General features: G+C 40.8%; 1 protein-coding gene across 1 annotated transcript; it reads left to right on the plus strand.

Moving 5' to 3' along the window:
• The first annotated feature begins 673 nt into the window (after positions 1 to 673).
• LOC117343713 (ABC transporter G family member 22-like) lies at positions 674 to 22,934 on the plus strand. The gene is made up of 14 exons (XM_033906181.1): positions 674 to 1,110; positions 2,193 to 2,359; positions 2,556 to 2,661; positions 3,274 to 3,359; positions 3,795 to 3,956; positions 6,290 to 6,383; positions 6,532 to 6,610; positions 7,827 to 7,954; positions 8,270 to 8,529; positions 8,670 to 8,727; positions 9,700 to 9,914; positions 10,551 to 10,638; positions 21,832 to 21,946; positions 22,303 to 22,934. Exons 1-14 carry the CDS (start codon positions 972 to 974, stop codon positions 22,514 to 22,516), a joined length of 1,911 nt encoding a protein of 636 aa, XP_033762072.1. The 5' UTR covers positions 674 to 971; the 3' UTR covers positions 22,517 to 22,934.
• The last annotated feature ends 255 nt before the right edge of the window (positions 22,935 to 23,189 follow it).

Consider the following 23,189-nt stretch of genomic DNA (forward strand, 5'->3'; position numbering starts at 1 on the left):
AACCCATGCTCCGAGATGAAGTACCAGTGTAAGAAGTGTATGGGATAGAGCCTGATAAGATAATGTAAGGACCATAATAGGAGAGCCTTGAGTAACTCCAATGGGAATTTTAAAATTTTGACCAATGGAGCACTTATTGTTGCAACTAAATTGACTTCACCTCAAATGAAACCAGGCCAGATGGTAGTTTAATTATACAACCAATCTTGGTCAATCAATGCCCTTTTTTCTGAAAAGCCATAAGCAGAGCTGTAACAAAGCCAATGTTTGACATCTAACGGGAATAGTCGTATCGCTCCGAGACATCAAGCTTAAGTTTAGTTCCACTATGTAAATGTTGATCGCTTTGCTCTGGAATTTGATGATACATGTCCGTTATCGTTCAAAGCTTGACTGATTTCACATTGTACATGTCGAAGAGTTTCGATCAAGGGGAAATATTGTGATTCTTAAATAAGGATACTCCTAAATGTTTGTATTGGATATTTATAATCGCACGTCTAATTCAGTAATTGGATTTCGTGGAATTCGTCCCTAAGGGTCCCTAAACTGACGTGATAGGTTGCCGAGTAAGTTTTACCCGCCCTCGTATACTTTCTGGCGAGGGTCATGCCGTAGGTTGTAAATGTAAATTTAAATGATGGACGAATAAATATTTACAGTACACAATATCGACGGCTTGAGGAGTGACCTAAAGGACACAGACTGACCAATGGTCAATGTCCAGACAATAGTTTAATGTTTAAATATTGCAGCACACCACTCTGAAGGACCACCAGAGTATTTTAGTTCTTGAACATTTTAAACTTCAGATACTTGATCAGAATATCTAGAACTGTGAAATTTAGATACGCTTTTGAAGTCGGCACGTAGGAAATGCTTTACCTTGTAAAATTTAAAGAGCTTATCTAGGTCTCGAAGGCAAACTTGTGTGATTTTAAGTTTTTGCCCGTGCAGTGGCTAATCTAAATATGTTTAGGAAGTATAAAGATAAAGAAGCAGACCTTTATTTTGAAAATGTCTGTGTCAGTTATGGACTCGATGACGGAATACGTGACGTAACAGGGAGTGTTAAAGGGGGAGAACTCCTGGGAGTCTTCGGGCCGAAAGGTAAGTAATGTACCGGAACTATTTAAAACAAGATTCACGGCAGCATACTATATAGAATGTGTTCCTTTAAATGCTGCAAGATCCGGTAAAACACTTCAGTGCTCATCGTTTTATCACCTTATTTCGGAGAATCACAACTCGCTTACCGCCATGTTCGCTACACAATTATAAAAAAAGTACTGTCAGCTTTTAACACGTCGAGAAGACGTAATTTCGCGAGAAAGAATAAAACACCAGAAAAAAATCTTTAAGTTTTATTGCATATACTGCAAGTTACTTTATAAAGAATAATAGTCGTTTTTTTCCCTTTATCGTGACATATGCTATCAGCACAGTAGTATCGAGGGCAGTAACATCCCGATATAGAAAACCGGACAAGGATTTTAAAATTTATTGGATTTTTTTTTTATTACGGATCGTGAATACCATACTGGGCATACATATCCTACTCATTCGTTCCTTTTAAAACGAGAAGTCCCGACAACATACAATACATTCAAAATTGATACACCTTGTACAAACATCTCAAAATTGATACACCTCGTAGAATCTTTTCATCGATACCACATCAAATCTCATTCAAAATTGATTATTAATGTAAGAAGTTAATGTGATAGGCAAGGGAACCCACATTATTGAGATAGTTTATCATTTCTTTGAATATGAGCAATATTGTTCATAGAAATCTTATAAATTGTTATCATCAAAAATATAATATTGGTATATCGAAAATATATAAACGTCAGTATTTTCAGAGACGTGCATAATTACATCAAGTCCAGAAAAGATTTTAGATTTAAATATATATAACTAATTATTGATGTTTCGGTTCATTGTATGTTGTATTCATTTTACTGTGTTTGGAGAGGACGTTTTATAAGTTGTGTTAACTCGTGTCAGATCTATTTGTCTCATTTTAAAACAATTAAACATGTGTGATATTCAATAAATAATTGATATGCATATCGTACATTTGACAGAATTTCTTACATCTTGTGTTGGGGCCAGAGGAACCTCAGACTACTATATATAATGTATACTCATCAAAAGATATATTTCTTAAGCTGTGTATCCTTTTTCAGGCTGCGGGAAGACAACACTGCTCACTGCCCTGTCCGGTCTTTCGCCCGTGTCCCGGGGAGAGGTCCGTGTGGGCGTTACTCCTATAGAGAGATCCCCGGGGAAGGTTTCTTACTGCCCAGCTGTAGATATTTTCCTCCCAACCATCACTGTAGCGGAAACACTGAAAGTGAGTTCATACACCACCACCACCACCCCCACCACCACAACAACAACAACAACAACAACAACAACAACAACAACAACAACAACAACAACAACAACAACAACGTGTCAGATCTAGATGAATGTACAGCATGCACGAAAAGTCTGTATCATGTTTCATTTAACATACCAATGTTATGTTAGATATATTTATTTTCCAGTATGCCGCCAAACTACACATGCGAGTTGACCTATCGACCTCCAGCATATCTAGGCGGGTTGTTGAAGCTATCGATCTACTTCAGCTAGACCTCTACAGAAACTGTAGTAAGTCATGACCTCCACATGACCCCTAAATAAACTGTAGTAAGCTATGAACTCCACATGACCTCTACAGAAACTGTGGAAAGTTTTTGCCTCCACATGACCTCTACATAAACTGTAGTAAGTCATGACCTCAACATGACCCCTACATAAACTATAGTATGTCCTGACCTCGACATGACCTCTACAGAAACTGTGGTAAGTTTTGGCCTCCACATGACCTCTACATAAACTGTAGTAAGTCCTGACCTTCACATGACCTCTACATAAACTATAGTATGTCCTGACCCCAACATGACCTCTACAGAAACTGTGGTAAGTCCTGACCTCTATATGACCCCTACATACACTGTGGTAGGTCCTGACCTCTATATGACCTCTAAATAAACTGTAGTAATCCCTGACCTACAATTGACCTCTACATAAACTGAAGTAAGTCATGACCTCTACATGACCTCTACAGAAACTGTAGTAATAAATAAATAAATGTATAAATATATAAATAAATAAGAATTTTGTGTAACTTGTCAAACGCCCGCTTTCCAAAAATGACAATCAAAAGCATGATTGAACCATTTCCGGAAACACATACTGATTTCGGGTTGTTTTCCTCAGTGGTGCAGTTCCTAGATGGCGCCGCCAGGAAGCGCCTGTCCATCGCGTGTGCAATGTTGACCAGTCCTTCTGTTCTCCTTCTGGACGTGAGTTACTAGTATACCTACATGTTTTAGAGTACTCCATATAGATTCAAATATGCTATAAACTTTAAGGTGGGTAAATTGGCGAACTTGTCATACATGTCATGGAAAACAAAAACACCAAACCAGCAATTAGCGCGATCGTAATATAGCAGAATGATTCCACCGCAAAAGGCGTTAAAATAAGCTCATCGCTAATTAACAAGGCATACATATGGAAAATTCTAAGGTCTCTGCTACTATCGACAAACAAGTATCTACTATGATAAAAGGGAAAGAAAACAGCATTATGTCACTCGTTTTCATAAAGTATATTACAGTGTATGTTTATTTATGCCGCGATAATTAAAGAAATCAGAAATACCAATTCCCTCACTGAATGAAGGACATTTCCACTGATGGCAGGGTATAAAACTGACATTTTCGTTTCTTCCACAGGAACCACTACTCGGGCTGCCGTTCGCGGAGACTCTGAACCTGTTGAAGCTGTTACGTCTATACGTGGAGAAAACAGCCAGGGGTCTTGTGATAGCGACTAGTACATGTCCGGGTGTCGTGTACCAATCATGTTCTAAGTATCTGTTCCTCTATAGGTCAAAGGTGAGACATTTCAATTATTCAAAGATTTTCATCTTTGTGAGTAAGTTTATCTTTCACTGAATCACTGAATCACTGGAAGACATCGATATGTCTTATTTGAATTCTTTGATGTATCTTGACGTTTTCCCACAACTAATGTTTGTCCTTCGCGACTTCGTTCCGGTTGCACACACACACTTAATAATCACAAAATTGTATATACACTTAAAAAGTTCTAAAATACATAATGTATACTCAGAGGGTTCATTCCCACTCAGCCAACATGTTGTTTTTGCTATATAAACATTACCTGAGTTTACCTGTGGAAAATGTAGGTATAGTCTGTTTCAGTATACGTATACATGGGACTCAAAGGTGACTAACAATAAAAGTGAAGAAAATGTTTAAGAATACCTTTAAAAGTAAAATATACATTCATATATACGTATTAATAACAGAATACATTATAGTGATAATTTATTATTTATATTGATAATGATATTACACAACACTTTAAAAATGAAATAATGGAAAAAAATCTTTCATAATTAAAAATGCACCATATACAGGTACCAATGATATAAAGTGTACCTTCAATTATTTTTTTCTTGTTTTCCCCCTTTCAATAAGGTATGATTACTATTTATAATAAGCAACTAATGTCTTACTAATTGAGTTATTGTTTCAAAAAAAATAAAGGTGCATTTTGTTATAATCACATAAAGAGTTAACGGCACAAACTTCAATGATATGTAGTCAAAACTGTTTATCAGAGTATGTGTATATAACCAATAAAAAACAATCAATTATCATTCCCTCAAAATTAGAATAAACAGTATACACCTTGGTCCAATCATTTTACCAATTCCATTAGTTATTTTTCTCTGAACACTTGCTGTACTTGACGTTCCTGGAAATAGATTATAGATTGCTATGACAAATGCCCAGATTAGGGTTGACTTCTTGGAGAATGGTAGAGTATCAAGTTGGAGGTAAACCATGCGCAAAGAAGAGGAACTATCCCCAACTGGAATCGAGACTCTCTCTCAAGATGAGACTACGAAACAACACGATGGATGTGACTGAATATGCTGATGCAGCTTCACATCTTGTCCACTTGGAGTATTAAATCCAGGATAATGACAATTATATACCCGTGTATCGTAAACTTGTGTTTCCTGAACATTAACATTCAGTTTCATAAAGGGACCTAAGTGATTATGATATACTTTGAGAAATTGAACTTGTGTATACTAAACATTATATACAAGTGTAATTTAACATTCAATTTCATAAAGTAGCTTGAACTTTCAAGGGTTATGATTACCATATACTCGTGTTAAAGGAAGTGACAATTATATAGACTAGTGTTTTTTTGTAATAATAAGATTGAACTATTTATTACGTGAATAATTTCGTATGTGAAGACTGCATATATGAGAACCGCCGATATGATTAAACAGTGACTTTGGTGGTATTGTGAACTTTATCCGTGATTTCTAGGATTATACTGATTTGTGCTTCATGATCATACATGATTTTTTTTACTTGAGCTATTATGATGTCGGTTAAAGTGTTTTGTTTTTAATCGTTTTCTCTTAAGTACATTATAGCAGAGACTTGTATATCAGATATATACAAGTCTCTGATTATATATACCTGTTATATATCACAATGAAACAGGTAACGTTGACTTAAACTTATTGATAATGTGCCCTTTCAGTGTAAAGGTTAAAATTGAACAAATGTATTTTCTGTTTTATTTATAAAACATAATAATTATGATAAAGTGTGAAATTTATAACAGTGAAAAATATAGAAAAATGAATTATTTTCACTAATTTATGAAAATTTGAGTTATTCTATTTTAATATTTTTTAATTATATAAAAGTATTTGTGATATATATATTTAGTATAGATTATCTACAAACTGTTGACAGCAGGTAACACAGGTAACCTGATAATCAATTACTGCTCCAAAACAGGCTATAACTTACCTGTAATTAGTGCCTATTGTTCTCTATTGTTCCTACCCCCAATGTTAAAATAGGATATGTTGGCTGAGTGGGAAGACACCACTCAGAGTATATTATCGAAGTTAGTCTTAAAAAAACTGGGGTATATGGCTAGTCTGTGATCCTGGTTTCGTCAAATCCTCCAACTCGACGTTTTCCATAGGAAAGCATTGTTAGATTTTAGAAAAATAGACTTTCCATAAATTCTTTAATTCTTTCCTATAGAAATTTTAAGTCAATTAATTTGATTTCCTTAAGTTCAGAAAGTTGGACATGGAAAGAATATTCTTGTGTATGATATGTCACGACTCAGTGTTATTTACAATATGATGTTTCAGATGGCGTATAGCGGTACGCCACAAGAACTCGACCATTTTATGAGAGACGCCGGATTGTGTTGTTCTCTAGCCTATAACCCCGCCGAATATTTCTGTAAGTTCCTGGGTACAGCTTGAGTTAATCGTTTTTGTTTGTTCTTTGTTCGTTTGTTTTTAATTTTGTACATATTTAAAGAATCCTTTTACAATTTTGATTGCTTTGCTTCAGCAGTACCTGAAATGTTTTATTTCGTTGTAAACAGTAGAGCTGCTATGTGAGGAAACCCTAGACGACAACAAACCTGTCCAGGACAAAATCACAGCGGCATTCTGGGACAGGAAGTACGTCATATATTCAATATCTCTATTATCTAGGCTAGTTTTTGACCCCAGACTTGATTGCCTGTCGTATTTTTTCTACACTATATTATGCTTCGCTTCGAAAATGCTGATATCCCCCTAATCACCAGCCATGTAAATTTGATTAATGTAGCTGTTTTGTTGAATGCAATTAGTATTCATAAGCGCATACTAGCGGAGAGAAACGGTACTAAGGAAGGTAATCCAATACATTTTTGACCCTAGAGCCTCGACACTGCGCCAATCATCCTTGGTAGCCCGGGTCACGAGTTTCTAATCTAGCTGTGTTCATATATAATGCACGGGACATATTTTGTAAGAAGTTTTGTCATGGAATTTCTGGGATTCGTAGTTCAGTCTCTTCAAGAAAAAACAAAACTGGAAAGAGATTATTTGGTTTGGTTTGTTTAACGTCCTTTCAGTAGCTAAGATAATTTGAGGATGGCCTCCTATGTCAACTTGGTGCTATGTTCGTGTTTGTCTCCTTGTGATAGCACATATAACTGATGTGGACGCTTTAGTGCTATTCATTCAAGAAGGCTGAAGGCCGTCAGCAGGACCCCACACCCGCTCATATTATACGGACAACGGGCGAACCATTCGCTCCACTCCAAAAAAACACAGTCTTCCTTACAAGGGCCGACGCTCAACTAAAGACCAAAAGTGAGGCCGAGTCAAGACAGACTCGTCGGCGGTGACCCACGGTTGTTTGATCAGTAGAGCGAAGCGTAGTGTAACCAACCGTGGGTCTCCGACGATGAGGTAGACTTTAAGAAGAAGACAGTTGTTTAGAGGGATGAGACAATGAAAATATCCAAAACTTAGTCGCACTTTATGAATCATGTACTTGAAGCAGTAGGTACAATTCTTGCCTACAAGGTTGTGGGTAGAAATTGAGGGTTCATCAATGACAGGCACCGTTCAAAACATAATCAGTTCCTATATTTTAGCTTTGCTTGCCAAACAATACCATTGTCGAAGTACATTTGAAAGCATCCATATTTTAATATTTCTCATATAGTTTAATGAATCAACTGGCAAATCCAATAAAAAAGCGAAATATTTATCAAACATTTGGAATATATATTTCAATAAGGAAATGACCATGTTTAAAATGTTTCTGGATTTTATTTAAGCTGGCTTTATTTTACCCTTCAGCTAAGTGCAATTATCTCTATCTACACCTTCATTTATTTAGAAACACGAAAGGATCATCCTCGAACGGCATAGGAAGTGACGTCACACATGAACACGCTTTAGAGGACTCGACAAGACAACACAATGGAGTAGGAAAAAGCGTAAACTCAAAATCGACACCGGAAATAGGTAGGTCGCCACATCTATGTAGATTTGGGTAAAGAAGAAAAAAACAACAACAAACAAACAAACCAAAAACAAACAAAAACTTATGCATTCTGTAAATCCCTAAAAGATCTTTTCTAACCACCTCTCACAAGAACTACTATCATCTATATTTGTCACCGGTATAAAATGATACATTTTTGTGTTGGATGCGAAAAGGGTCTGGGCAATATAAACATGCAAAAATATGTATTATTTTTTACATGTATACTTGACAAATAAACTGTTTTTCCATAAAAACGTATTCTATTTTTTTGTTCGTTTCAAATTCTCATACAGATGAAGCAGTGTTCTTAATAGAAGACGATTCAGAAATGTCGGTAGTTAGAAAGTCGTCAGCAACTAAAGACAATCAGAAGTGGAGCTCACCATATTGGCGCGAGTTCCTGGTATTACTAGACCGGAACTTTCACAATGCACGGCGACGAATACTATTCCCGGTAGGAATGATTCAGAATCTCTACATCCTGGTCATATGTGTTCTGATATGGTGGCGGCCGGACAGAAACGAAGACACGGTCAAAGACAGACTTGGGCTGGTAAGTGTGACGTAACAAAGTACACTCCCGCTTAAAACATTGATAGAATACAATACTGATTAATTTAAAAAAAAAAAAATCAATAAATACAAACTCAAATACGTTATTGAGGATTTAATCACTCTTGATTCTAATTTCAGTTCTTTTTTACCGTGGTGCAGTGGGCCTTCTTTGCCTTGTTGGACGCCATCTTGACATGTAGGTAAAATTTACTTAACTCTGTTGAATTTTGTTGTTAGTCATTGGGCGATTTATATTTTGTTTTCTATGATTATTTTTTTGCGCATATATAATATACATAGGTTTCCCCTGAAATTATGAAACTTTCCATAATATACTTAGTCTTTGACTTTAATTTTCAATGTGTTAATTTTTCGCAATTGTTGCCTACCTTCAAAAAAGGTGAAAAATAATATCTCTTGGAAATAAGAGTTATCTCCCATCGATTACAGAGTTACGAGTTAATAGAATCACCTCGAGTTAGTGTGGGGGCTGGGATCATTTATTCAGTTCTTCTGCTATTTCCTAGACTATATCGTAACGTCAGAAATATCAGAAACAAACGTTTCTCATTGCGAATCCAAGTTGAGCATCTTTCCATACCCAATAGATCACTTATATTGCATCTATATCGTGGCTAGGACTGTTACAGTTCTTTAGATAAAGGCTGAGTAAAAAGTACTATATTCACATTCCAAAGACTGTTAAGTTTCAATGCTAGAAATACAATTATATATCACGAATAAGTATTGGTTACCTTATCAGTCAAGTATGTCAAAGAAATTGTGTTCATGATCGAAAATTTAGCGGACTGTCTTTTACAACACAGGGATGAGGTATTCAATGTACGTGTTCTATAGTTTCTGACGTCATGTCTAAACCTGTCAGATATTGGATATCTTTACAAGAGATGCCGTGTTTTACTGAAATCGTACGCCTTTATAAATCTAGCATGTTGTAATAAGTCATTTCTTACCTCATATCTTAAGCTGTCAGATGCTTGATACATTTAAAATTTGGACAATCAAATATCTCTACAAGAGATGCCGTGTATAACGTTATCTAACATGTTGTAATAGGCGGCCTCCAAGTGTTATCTTTATCATTTTGGATTTATCCGTGTATAACCCATACTTACAGTTTAGTTAATGTCTTTGACGTTCGTTGTAGTCCCCAAGGAAATGAAGGTTATAAACAGAGAACGGACGTTTGGACGCTATCGTCTGTCCGCCTACTGTCTTTCTAAAACACTGAGTGAGCTCCCCTTGGCCATCCTTCAGCCATGTATTTTCATGTGTGTAATCTACTGGGTGGCCAATCTGAACGGTGCCTTCGCGTTCCTGGCGTCGCAAGGTGTTCTCATTCTCAACGTAATGGCCGCACAGGTACGTCATCAAAATGTGGTCTCCGTAATATCCTTTAAGGAGAAAACATGGAAGAAAACCCCCGATTTTGCAGGGACCTAATTGTATTGGTTCCTCCAATCAAGTTATATTAGGACCTAACAGAGTAGAAACTTAGAAGTGCAGTTTGGAAAATCAAAATCTGGCTTAAACAAATGTTACAAAATAAAAGCAAAGATTCTTTTAAATCTTTTATAAAATAAATTTGGGTATATTCGGATTGATGATAATCATAAAGCAACATTAAATACGCTTGTAGATTCGGAGTAAGTGTTGCAAGATTACATTATAAGAATGTAACTGTTTAATACTTTAAAGACACTATGTAATGAAGAAAGAAGGTAATATATAAAAAAAGAGGATTTGCTTTATTCGATGATAGTACACAACATATAAAACATAGATATCAGTAAAAACTTCCACGTACACTACATACACCACGACCCTAGCAGCGAATGAGGTACAATTATTCAAAATAATGGTCGCTAAGAAATGTCCACCATTAAATTATTTAAAATAAACCTGCCACTATTTATTTTTGCCTTGTTTTGTTGTTGTGTCATCATATATTAATAAATGATCAGTATTATTGTTTTCTTATATTTTTTCTCACCACAGAGTATCGGACTGTTTGTAGGGACAGCCCTCCAGCCTCCATGGACCATCAGTGTAGTATCTCTGGGGCTGCTATCGATGATGCTCTGGGGTAAGTCTGGCTTTATCAGTGTCTCTGGGGTAAGTCTGACTCTATCTCTATATCTGGGGCTGCTATCGATGATGCTCTGGGGTAAGTCTGGCTTTATCAGTGTCTCAGGGGTAAGTCTGGCTCTATCTCTATATCTGGGGCTGCTATCGATGATGCTCTGGGGTAAGTCTGGCTTTATCAGTGTCTCTGGGGTAAGTCTGGCTTTATCAGTGTCTCAGGGGTAAGTCTGGCTCTATCTCTATATCTGGGGCTGCTATCGATGATGCTCTGGGGTAAGTCTGGCTTTATCAGTGTCTCAGGGGTAAGTCTGGCTCTATCTCTATATCTGGGGCTGCTATCGATGATGCTCTGGGGTAAGTCTGGCTTTATCAGTGTCTCTGGGGTAAGTCTGGCTCTATCTCTATATCTGGGGCTGCTATCGATGATTCTCTGGGGTAAGTCTGACTCTATCTCTATATCTGGGGCTGCTATCGATGATTCTCTGGGGTAAGTCTGGCTCTATCAGTGTCTCTGGGGTAAGTCTGGCTTTATCAGTGTCTCTGGGGTAAGTCTGGCTTTATCAGTGTCTCTGTGGTAAGTCTGACTCTATCTCTATATCTGGGGCTGCTATCGATGATTCTCTGGGGTAAGTCTGACTCTATCTCTATATCTGGGGCAGATATCGATGATTCTCTGGGGTAAGTCTGGCTCTATCTCTATATCTGGGGCTGCTATCGATGATTCTCTGGGGTAAGTCTGACTCTATCTCTATATCTGGGGCTGCTATCGATGATTCTCTGGGGTAAGTCTGGCTTTATCAGTGTTCTGGGGTAAGTCTGGCTCTATCTCTATATCTGGGGCTGCTATCGATGATTCTCTGGGGTAAGTCTGGCTCTATCTCTATATCTGGGGCTGCTATCGATGATTCTCTGAGGTAAGACTAGCTCTATCTCTATATCTGGGGCTGCTATCGATGATTCTCTGTGGTAAGTCTGACTCTATCTCTATATCTGGGGCTGCTATCGATGATTCTCTGGGGTAAGTCTGACTCTATCAGTGTCTCTGGGGCTGCTATCGATGATGCTCTGGGGTAAGTCTGGCTTTATCAGTGTCTCTGGGGTAAGTCTGGCTTTATCAGTGTCTCTGGGGTAAGTCTGGCTCTATCTCTATATCTGGGGCTGCTATCGATGATTATCTGGGGTAAGTCTGACTCTATCTCTATATCTGGGGCTGCTATCGATGATTATCTTGGGTAAGTCTGGCTCTATCTCTATATCTGGGGCTGCTATCGATGATTCTCTGGGGTAAGTCTGGCTCTATCTCTATATCTGGGGCTGCTATCGATGATTCTCTGGGGTAAGTCTGACTCTATCTCTATATCTGCTGGGGCTGCTATCGATGATTCTCTGGGGTAAGGTCTGGCTCTATCTCTATATCTGGGGGCTGCTATCGATGATTCTCTGGGGTAAGTCTGACTCTATCTCTATATCTGGGGCTGCTATCGATGATTCTCTGGGGTAAGTCTGACTCTATCTCTATATCTGGGGCTGATATCGATGATTCTCTGGGGTAAGTCTGACTCTATCTCTATATCTGGGGCTGCTATCGATGATTCTCTGGGGTAAGTCTGACTCTATCTCTATATCTGGGGCTGCTATCGATGATTCTCTGGGGTAAGTCTGACTCTATCTCTATATCTGGGGCTGCTATCGATGATTCTCTGGGGTAAGTCTGACTCTATCTCTATATCTGGGGCTGCTATCGATGATTCTCTGGGGTAAGTCTGACTCTATCTCTATATCTGGGGCTGATATCGATGATTCTCTGGGGTAAGTCTGACTCTATCTCTATATCTGGGGCTGCTATCGATGATTCTCTGGGGTAAGTCTGACTCTATCTCTATATCTGGGGCTGATATCGATGATTCTCTGGGGTAAGTCTGGCTCTATCTCTATATCTGGGGCTGCTATCGATGATTCTCTGGGGTAAGTCTGACTCTATCTCTATATCTGGGGCTGCTATCGATGATTCTCTGGGGTAAGTCTGGCTTTATCAGTGTTCTGGGGTAAGTCTGGCTCTATCTCTATATCTGGGGCTGCTATCGATGATTCTCTGGGGTAAGTCTGACTCTATCAGTGTCTCTGGGGCTGCTATCGATGATGCTCTGGGGTAAGTCTGGCTTTATCAGTGTCTCTGGGGTAAGTCTGGCTTTATCAGTGTCTCTGTGGTAAGTCTGACTCTATCTCTATATCTGGGGCTGCTATCGATGATTCTCTGGGGTAAGTCTGACTCTATCTCTATATCTGGGGCTGATATCGATGATTCTCTGGGGTAAGTCTGACTCTATCTCTATATCTGGGGCTGCTATCGATGATTCTCTGGGGTAAGTCTGACTCTATCTCTATATCTGGGGCTGCTATCGATGATTCTCTGGGGTAAGTCTGGCTTTATCAGTGTTCTGGGGTAAGTCTGGCTCTATCTCTATATCTGGGGCTGCTATCGATGATTCTCTGGGGTAAGTCTGGCTCTATCTCTATATCTGGGGCTGCTATCGATGATTCTCTGGGGTAAGTCTGGCTCTATCTCTATATCTGGGGCTGATATCGATGATTCTCTGGGGTAAGTCTGACTCTATCTCTATATCTGGGGCTGCTATCGATGATTCTCTGGGGTTAGTCTGACTCTATCTCTATATCTGGGGCTGCTATCGATGATTCTCTGGGGTAAGTCTGGCTTTATCAGTGTTCTGGGGTAAGTCTGGCTCTATCTCTATATCTGGGGCTGCTATCGATGATTCTCTGGGGTAAGTCTGGCTCTATCTCTATATCTGGGGCTGCTATCGATGATTCTCTGGGGTAAGTCTGGCTCTATCTCTATATCTGGGGCTGCTATCGATGATGCTCTGAGGTAAGTCTGGCTTTATCAGTGTCTCTGGGGTAAGTCTGGCTCTATCTCTATATCTGGGGCTGCTATCGATGATTCTCTGGGGTAAGTCTGACTCTATCAGTGTCTCTGGGGCTGCTATCGATGATGCTCTGGGGTAAGTCTGGCTTTATCTCTATATCTGGGGCTGCTATCGATGATTCTCTGGGGTAAGTCTGGCTCTATCTCTATATCTGGGGCTGCTATCGATGATTCTCTGGGGTAAGTCTGACTCTATCTCTATATCTGGGGCTGCTATCGATGATTCTCTGGGGTAAGTCTGACTCTATCTCTATATCTGGGGCTGATATCGATGATTCTCTGGGGTAAGTCTGACTCTATCTCTATATCTGGGGCTGCTATCGATGATTCTCTGGGGTAAGTCTGACTCTATCTCTATATCTGGGGCTGATATCGATGATTCTCTGGGGTAAGTCTGGCTCTATCTCTATATCTGGGGCTGCTATCGATGATTCTCTGGGGTAAGTCTGACTCTATCTCTATATCTGGGGCTGCTATCGATGATTCTCTGGGGTAAGTCTGGCTTTATCAGTGTTCTGGGGTAAGTCTGGCTCTATCTCTATATCTGGGGCTGCTATCGATGATTCTCTGTGGTAAGTCTGACTCTATCTCTATATCTGGGGCTGCTATCGATGATTCTCTGGGGTAAGTCTGACTCTATCAGTGTCTCTGGGGTAAGTCTGGCTTTATCAGTGTCTCTTGGGTAAGTCTGGCTTTATCAGTGTCTCTGGGGTAAGTCTGGCTTTATCAGTGTCTCTGGGGTAAGTCTGGCTCTATCTCTATATCTGGGGCTGCTATCGATGATTCTCTGGGGTAAGTCTGGCTCTATCTCTATATCTGGGGCTGCTATCGATGATGCTCTGAGGTAAGTCTGGCTTTATCAGTGTCTCTGGGGTAAGTCTGGCTCTATCTCTATATCTGGGGCTGCTATCGATGATTCTCTGGGGTAAGTCTGACTCTATCAGTGTCTCTGGGGCTGCTATCGATGATGCTCTGGGGTAAGTCTGGCTTTATCAGTGTCTCTGGGGTAAGTCTGGCTTTATCAGTGTCTCTGTGGTAAGTCTGACTCTATCTCTATATCTGGGGCTGCTATCGATGATTCTCTGGGGTAAGTCTGACTCTATCTCTATATCTGGGGCTGATATCGATGATTCTCTGGGGTAAGTCTGACTCTATCTCTATATCTGGGGCTGCTATCGATGATTCTCTGGGGTAAGTCTGACTCTATCTCTATATCTGGGGCTGCTATCGATGATTCTCTGGGGTAAGTCTGGCTTTATCAGTGTTCTGGGGTAAGTCTGGCTCTATCTCTATATCTGGGGCTGCTATCGATGATTCTCTGGGGTAAGTCTGGCTCTATCTCTATATCTGGGGCTGCTATCGATGATTCTCTGGGGTAAGTCTGGCTCTATCTCTATATCTGGGGCTGCTATCGATGATGCTCTGAGGTAAGTCTGGCTTTATCAGTGTCTCTGGGGTAAGTCTGGCTCTATCTCTATATCTGGGGCTGCTATCGATGATGCTCTGGGGTAAGTCTGGCTTTATCAGTGTCTCTGGGGTAAGTCTGGCTTTATCAGTGTCTCTGGGGTAAGTCTGGCTCTATCTCTATATCTGGGGCTGCTATCGATGATTATCTGGGGTAAGTCTGACTCTATCTCTATATCTGGGGCTGCTATCGATGATTATCTTGGGTAAGTCTGGCTCTATCTCTATATCTGGGGCTGCTATCGATGATTCTCTGGGGTAAGTCTGGCTCTATCTCTATATCTGGGGCTGCTATCGATGATTCTCTGGGGTAAGTCTGACTCTATCTCTATATCTGGGGCTGCTATCGATGATTCTCTGGTGTAAGTCTGACTCTATCTCTATATCTGGGGCTGCTATCGATGATTCTCTGGGGTAAGTCTGACTCTATCTCTATATCTGGGGCTGATATCGATGATTCTCTGGGGTAAGTCTGACTCTATCTCTATATCTGGGGCTGCTATCGATGATTCTCTGGGGTTAGTCTGACTCTATCTCTATATCTGGGGCTGCTATCGATGATTCTCTGGGGTAAGTCTGGCTTTATCAGTGTCTCTGGGGTAAGTCTGGCTCTATCTCTATATCTGGGGCTGCTATCGATGATTCTCTGGGGTAAGTCTGGCTCTATCTCTATATCTGGGGCTGCTATCGATGATTCTCTGGGGTAAGTCTGGCTCTATCTCTATATCTGGGGCTGCTATCGATGATGCTCTGAGGTAAGTCTGGCTTTATCAGTGTCTCTGGGGTAAGTCTGGCTCTATCTCTATATCTGGGGCTGCTATCGATGATTCTCTGGGGTAAGTCTGACTCTATCAGTGTCTCTGGGGCTGCTATCGATGATGCTCTGGGGTAAGTCTGGCTTTATCAGTGTCTCTGGGGTAAGTCTGGCTTTATCAGTGTCTCTGGGGTAAGTCTGGCTCTATCTCTATATCTGGGGCTGCTATCGATGATTATCTGGGGTAAGTCTGACTCTATCTCTATATCTGGGGCTGCTATCGATGATTATCTTGGGTAAGTCTGGCTCTATCTCTATATCTGGGGCTGCTATCGATGATTCTCTGGGGTAAGTCTGGCTCTATCTCTATATCTGGGGCTGCTATCGATGATTCTCTGGGGTAAGTCTGGCTTTATCAGTGTTCTGGGGTAAGTCTGGCTCTATCTCTATATCTGGGGCTGCTATCGATGATTCTCTGTGGTAAGTCTGACTCTATCTCTATATCTGGGGCTGCTATCGATGATTCTCTGGGGTAAGTCTGACTCTATCAGTGTCTCTGGGGTAAGTCTGGCTTTATCAGTGTCTCTTGGGTAAGTCTGGCTTTATCAGTGTCTCTGGGGTAAGTCTGGCTTTATCAGTGTCTCTGGGGTAAGTCTGGCTCTATCTCTATATCTGGGGCTGCTATCGATGATTCTCTGGGGTAAGTCTGGCTCTATCTCTATATCTGGGGCTGCTATCGATGATGCTCTGAGGTAAGTCTGGCTTTATCAGTGTCTCTGGGGTAAGTCTGGCTCTATCTCTATATCTGGGGCTGCTATCGATGATTCTCTGGGGTAAGTCTGACTCTATCAGTGTCTCTGGGGCTGCTATCGATGATGCTCTGGGGTAAGTCTGGCTTTATCAGTGTCTCTGGGGTAAGTCTGGCTTTATCAGTGTCTCTGTGGTAAGTCTGACTCTATCTCTATATCTGGGGCTGCTATCGATGATTCTCTGGGGTAAGTCTGACTCTATCTCTATATCTGGGGCTGATATCGATGATTCTCTGGGGTAAGTCTGACTCTATCTCTATATCTGGGGCTGCTATCGATGATTCTCTGGGGTAAGTCTGACTCTATCTCTATATCTGGGGCTGCTATCGATGATTCTCTGGGGTAAGTCTGGCTTTATCAGTGTTCTGGGGTAAGTCTGGCTCTATCTCTATATCTGGGGCTGCTATCGATGATTCTCTGGGGTAAGTCTGGCTCTATCTCTATATCTGGGGCTGCTATCGATGATTCTCTGGGGTAAGTCTGGCTCTATCTCTATATCTGGGGCTGCTATCGATGATGCTCTGAGGTAAGTCTGGCTTTATCAGTGTCTCTGGGGTAAGTCTGGCTCTATCTCTATATCTGGGGCTGCTATCGATGATTCTCTGGGGTAAGTCTGACTCTATCAGTGTCTCTGGGGCTGCTATCGATGATGCTCTGGGGTAAGTCTGGCTTTATCAGTGTCTCTGGGGTAAGTCTGGCTTTATCAGTGTCTCTGGGGTAAGTCTGGCTCTATCTCTATATCTGGGGCTGCTATCGATGATTATCTGGGGTAAGTCTGACTCTATCTCTATATCTGGGGCTGCTATCGATGATTATCTTGGGTAAGTCTGGCTCTATCTCTATATCTGGGGCTGCTATCGATGATTCTCTGGGGTAAGTCTGGCTCTATCTCTATATCTGGGGCTGCTATCGATGATTCTCTGGGGTAAGTCTGACTCTATCTCTATATCTGGGGCTGCTATCGATGATTCTCTGGGGTAAGTCTGACTCTATCTCTATATCTGGGGCTGCTATCGATGATTCTCTGGGGTAAGTCTGACTCTATCTCTATATCTGGGGCTGCTATCGATGATTCTCTGGGGTAAGTCTGACTCTATCTCTATATCTGGGGCTGATATCGATGATTCTCTGGGGTAAGTCTGACTCTATCTCTATTTCTGGGGCTGCTATCGATGATTCTCTGGGGTAAGTCTGACTCTATCTCTATATCTGGGGCTGATATCGATGATTCTCTGGGGTAAGTCTGGCTCTATCTCTATATCTGGGGCTGCTATCGATGATTCTCTGGGGTAAGTCTGACTCTATCTCTATATCTGGGGCTGCTATCGATGATTCTCTGGGGTAAGTCTGGCTTTATCAGTGTTCTGGGGTAAGTCTGGCTCTATCTCTATATCTGGGGCTGCTATCGATGATTCTCTGTGGTAAGTCTGACTCTATCTCTATATCTGGGGCTGCTATCGATGATTCTCTGGGGTAAGTCTGACTCTATCAGTGTCTCTGGGGTAAGTCTGGCTTTATCAGTGTCTCTTGGGTAAGTCTGGCTTTATCAGTGTCTCTGGGGTAAGTCTGGCTTTATCAGTGTCTCTGGGGTAAGTCTGGCTCTATCTCTATATCTGGGGCTGCTATCGATGATTCTCTGGGGTAAGTCTGGCTCTATCTCTATATCTGGGGCTGCTATCGATGATGCTCTGAGGTAAGTCTGGCTTTATCAGTGTCTCTGGGGTAAGTCTGGCTCTATCTCTATATCTGGGGCTGCTATCGATGATTCTCTGGGGTAAGTCTGGCTTTATCAGTGTTCTGGGGTAAGTCTGGCTCTATCTCTATATCTGGGGCTGCTATCGATGATTCTCTGGGGTAAGTCTGACTCTATCTCTATATCTGGGGCTGCTATCGATGATTCTCTGGGGTAAGTCTGACTCTATCAGTGTCTCTGGGGTAAGTCTGGCTTTATCAGTGTCTCTTGGGTAAGTCTGGCTTTATCAGTGTCTCTGGGGTAAGTCTGGCTTTATCAGTGTCTCTGGGGTAAGTCTGGCTCTATCTCTATATCTGGGGCTGCTATCGATGATTCTCTGGGGTAAGTCTGGCTCTATCTCTATATCTGGGGCTGCTATCGATGATGCTCTGAGGTAAGTCTGGCTTTATCAGTGTCTCTGGGGTAAGTCTGGCTCTATCTCTATATCTGGGGCTGCTATCGATGATTCTCTGGGGTAAGTCTGACTCTATCTCTATATCTGGGGCTGCTATCGATGATTCTCTGGGGTAAGTCTGGCTTTATCAGTGTTCTGGGGTAAGTCTGGCTCTATCTCTATATCTGGGGCTGCTATCGATGATTCTCTGGGGTAAGTCTGACTCTATCTCTATATCTGGGGCTGCTATCGATGATTCTCTGGGGTAAGTCTGACTCTATCAGTGTCTCTGGGGTAAGTCTGGCTTTATCAGTGTCTCTTGGGTAAGTCTGGCTTTATCAGTGTCTCTGGGGTAAGTCTGGCTTTATCAGTGTCTCTGGGGTAAGTCTGGCTCTATCTCTATATCTGGGGCTGCTATCGATGATTCTCTGGGGTAAGTCTGACTCTATCTCTATATCTGGGGCTGCTATCGATGATTCTCTGGGGTAAGTCTGGCTTTATCAGTGTTCTGGGGTAAGTCTGGCTCTATCTCTATATCTGGGGCTGCTATCGATGATTCTCTGTGGTAAGTCTGACTCTATCTCTATATCTGGGGCTGCTATCGATGATTCTCTGGGGTAAGTCTGACTCTATCAGTGTCTCTGGGGTAAGTCTGGCTTTATCAGTGTCTCTTGGGTAAGTCTGGCTTTATCAGTGTCTCTGGGGTAAGTCTGGCTTTATCAGTGTCTCTGGGGTAAGTCTGGCTCTATCTCTATATCTGGGGCTGCTATCGATGATTCTCTGGGGTAAGTCTGGCTCTATCTCTATATCTGGGGCTGCTATCGATGATGCTCTGAGGTAAGTCTGGCTTTATCAGTGTCTCTGGGGTAAGTCTGGCTCTATCTCTATATCTGGGGCTGCTATCGATGATTCTCTGGGGTAAGTCTGGCTCTATCTCTATATCTGGGGCTGCTATCGATGATTCTCTGGGGTAAGACTAGCTCTATCTCTATATCTGGGGCTGCTATCGATGATTCTCTGTGGTAAGTCTGACTCTATCTCTATATCTGGGGCTGGTATCGATGATGTTCTGGGGGTAAGTCTGACTCTATCTCTATATCTGGGGCTGCTATCGATGATTCTCTGGGGTAAGTCTGGCTTTATCAGTGTCTCTGTGGTAAGTCTGACTCTATCTCTATATCTGGGGCTGCTATCGATGATTCTCTCGGGTAAGTCTGGCTTTATCAGTGTCTCTGGGGTAAGTCTGGCTCTATCTCTATATCTGGGGCTGCTATCGATGATGCTCTGGGGTAAGTCTGCATCAGTCTGGAATATCCTTATGATGGAGCTTTTATCTTTTATCTTTGGGGTATCATGTATAATGCTGTAGGGTAGGTTTTGTCATTGTGGAAATCGGGACCCCATCTTGATGAAGATATTGGAGGAAAGTGTTTGTCGATTCCGTATCGTGGACACTGTCCCAGTGAGCTTCAAATGAAGTCTTTGTCATCTTGTGCCATCCTAGGACCCTTTGGGACTCCTGTTGTTTATACAGAGTACCTATAGCCATCGTAGTACCCTTTGGGACTCCTGTTGTTTATACAGAGGATCTATAGCCATCGTAGTACCCTTTGGGACTCCTGTTGTTTATACAGAGGATCTATAGCCATCGTAGTACCCTTTGGGACTCCTGTTGTTTATACAGAGGATCTATAGCCATCGTAGGACCCTTTGGGACTCCTGTTGTTTATACAGAGTACCTATAGCCATCGTAGTACCCTTTGGGACTCCTGTTGTTTATACAGAGGATCTATAGCCATCGTAGGACCCTTTGGGACTCCGTTGTTTATACAGAGGAACTATAGCCATCGTAGGACCCTTTGGGACTCCTGTTGTTTATACAGAGGAACTATAGCCATCGTAGGACCCTTTGGGACTCCTGTTGTTTATACAGAGGAACTATAGCCATCGTAGGACCCTTTGGGACTCCTGTTGTTTATACAGAGGATCTATAGCCATCGTAGGACCCTTTGGGACTCCTGTTGTTTATACAGAGGAACTATAGCCATCGTAGTACCCTTTGGGACTCCTGTTGTTGATACAGAGGATATATAGCCATCGTAGTACCCTTTGGGACTCCTGTTGTTTATACAGAGGAACTATAGCCATCGTAGGACCCTTTAGAATTCCTGTTGTTTATACGAAGGAACTATAGGTATTTTGGTATCCCTACGGATCCCTCCTGAGGGAGGGGTTGTTTCTTTATCAGTTTATCTACATTGACCTTACCAACGAAATTGACATTTACACTTAGGTAAACTAGCACTTAGGAATACGTTGTTGACAGTGAGTGAGGTTACGCCCCCGTTAGTCACACAGTACCCACTTTATTCTATTGTTTACAAATGTTTCAACATGACACGATGACGCGTGTCATTTAAAATATCTGTAAAAAACGGCAGTACACACACCAGTAAACAACAGAAAAGAAAAGCTATTTCTTAAATAAGGATTAATTAACGTGTAACTGGTTCAATGTGATGTCTCAATTCGCTGTGTTGCATCTCAGGGAGTTCCCTGTATGAAGATGTAAGATATGACATCAAATTATCCCCAATTATTATACCTAGCATACAGGTGGGATATTGAGGAAATCGAATACATTGTTTTAAAGCTTGGTTGCAATATGCTGTCATATACATAATATGGCAGTGTTTCCCGAGGGTTGATATGGTAGACCAAGGCCAGACAACGTATTGGTTGAAATAACATCAGCGTGTTAATTCCTTTTTTGATTATCGTTATTAATTGACAAAACATGAATATCTTTATTTGATTTTTATTGTAATTAATTACCAACTATATTTTTTCTCGTTAGCTGCCGAGATGATTTACATAAAGATTTAAGAAAGGCAAATTCTAAATAAAAGATATATATATTTGTTATTGTGCTCATGGAGTTATAGTGGTAGTCTCGCTAGACTTTGTTAGTCGATTACACTAAAATATAAATATACTATATTTCCAACTATTGTTGGCATTTATATAACGAACCCCATACCTATGTAGACTGGTATTAGTCCAGCATCTGATATTTTCGTCACTGATTCTCCTCTAGGTGGCGCCTTCAACACTCCACCGCCTTGGCTACATTGGGGAAAATTTGCCTCGTTTTTTTACTATGGTCTGAACGCCCTCATCTATCTGGAGTTTACTGACGCTCCGCCAATAAAGTAAGTACATAAAGAGACCACATACCTCTATATTCATGTCATTAAGATAGGGGGTCGTATTGTAAATAACATTTGGAAATTACTGGTGGAATATTTATTTTGATTGTTATTTTGCATTGAAATGTGCAATATTTCGATCCTTCGAACCTTTTTGTTTATTTATCAATTTGTTTATTTATTTATTTTTGAATACTTCGAACAAGTGTAATTGTGAAAAGAAAATAGAATTATCTTTTGACTCCTTGATTTTCCTTCATTCTTTTTAGTTTTTGATTTGTTATTTTTCCTAAAACTGTACGCTTTTTACTTTTGAACACATGTTTTCCATGTTAAATGTGAAACCCGTATCTGTTCAGGTGTTTAGCTGATAGTCCCTACCACACAGTTCCTGTCTGTACTATCGCCATAAACGGAACCAACACCACAATCCCGGAATTCCCGTCCGACATCCTTCTCGAACCACTGGGCGTCGACTGGCCTCTGTGGGCTTACGTCACCGTTTTGGCGGGAATAATGGTGGTCACGAGACTGCTCTGGTACATCCTTCTCCGCAGGAAGAAACTAGATTGATGGAACATTCGCCATGACGACGATACAGCCTTGTGAGAAAGGCAGTCTAACGTAAAGGATGAACTATTCCATCAATTTATGGTGCGAGATCCATGTATTTTTTTTGTGCCCGTGATTATAGTTCCTGGACTAGAATACTCAATTTCTCTAAAACGACATTATTAACAACGTAAAATATTTTGAAGGTTTATTTGACGAAAACATTAGACTGGAATCCGCAAACAGTGCAATCAAAAAGATGCCCTCAGTGAGGAAACAGTAAACACATTCAGTTCAGCTGGCAAGTTCTTACATAGTTTATTTAAAATGTGAAGATTGTATTGATAAGTCTTATTAAATGTTTCTTTTATTTACCAATATACCTTATATTCTATATCTTAATGTAGCAGACCGCATGATTAATTGAATTTAAATCACCGCCTCCGCTAGTGACCGAACCCGGAATCTCTTGCTTATTCGTCTTTCGGTCAACCAATCGAGCTGTAGAGAAGATCTCTCTAGCCGAACAGTTTATTACGGCTAGTGTTTTACCAGGTTACAGTAATATTATAAAACACATATATCTCGCGTTGTCTGTATAGCTTCCTACATTATGTTGTTATTAATATTTTATACATCGCTGAAAACATCAACACTAGACGTTTATTAGTATATTTGTAAAAAAAAAAAAGTC

This window comes from Pecten maximus, chromosome 15, assembly GCF_902652985.1.
Source record: "Pecten maximus chromosome 15, xPecMax1.1, whole genome shotgun sequence".
Lineage (NCBI taxonomy): Eukaryota > Metazoa > Mollusca > Bivalvia > Pectinida > Pectinidae > Pecten > Pecten maximus.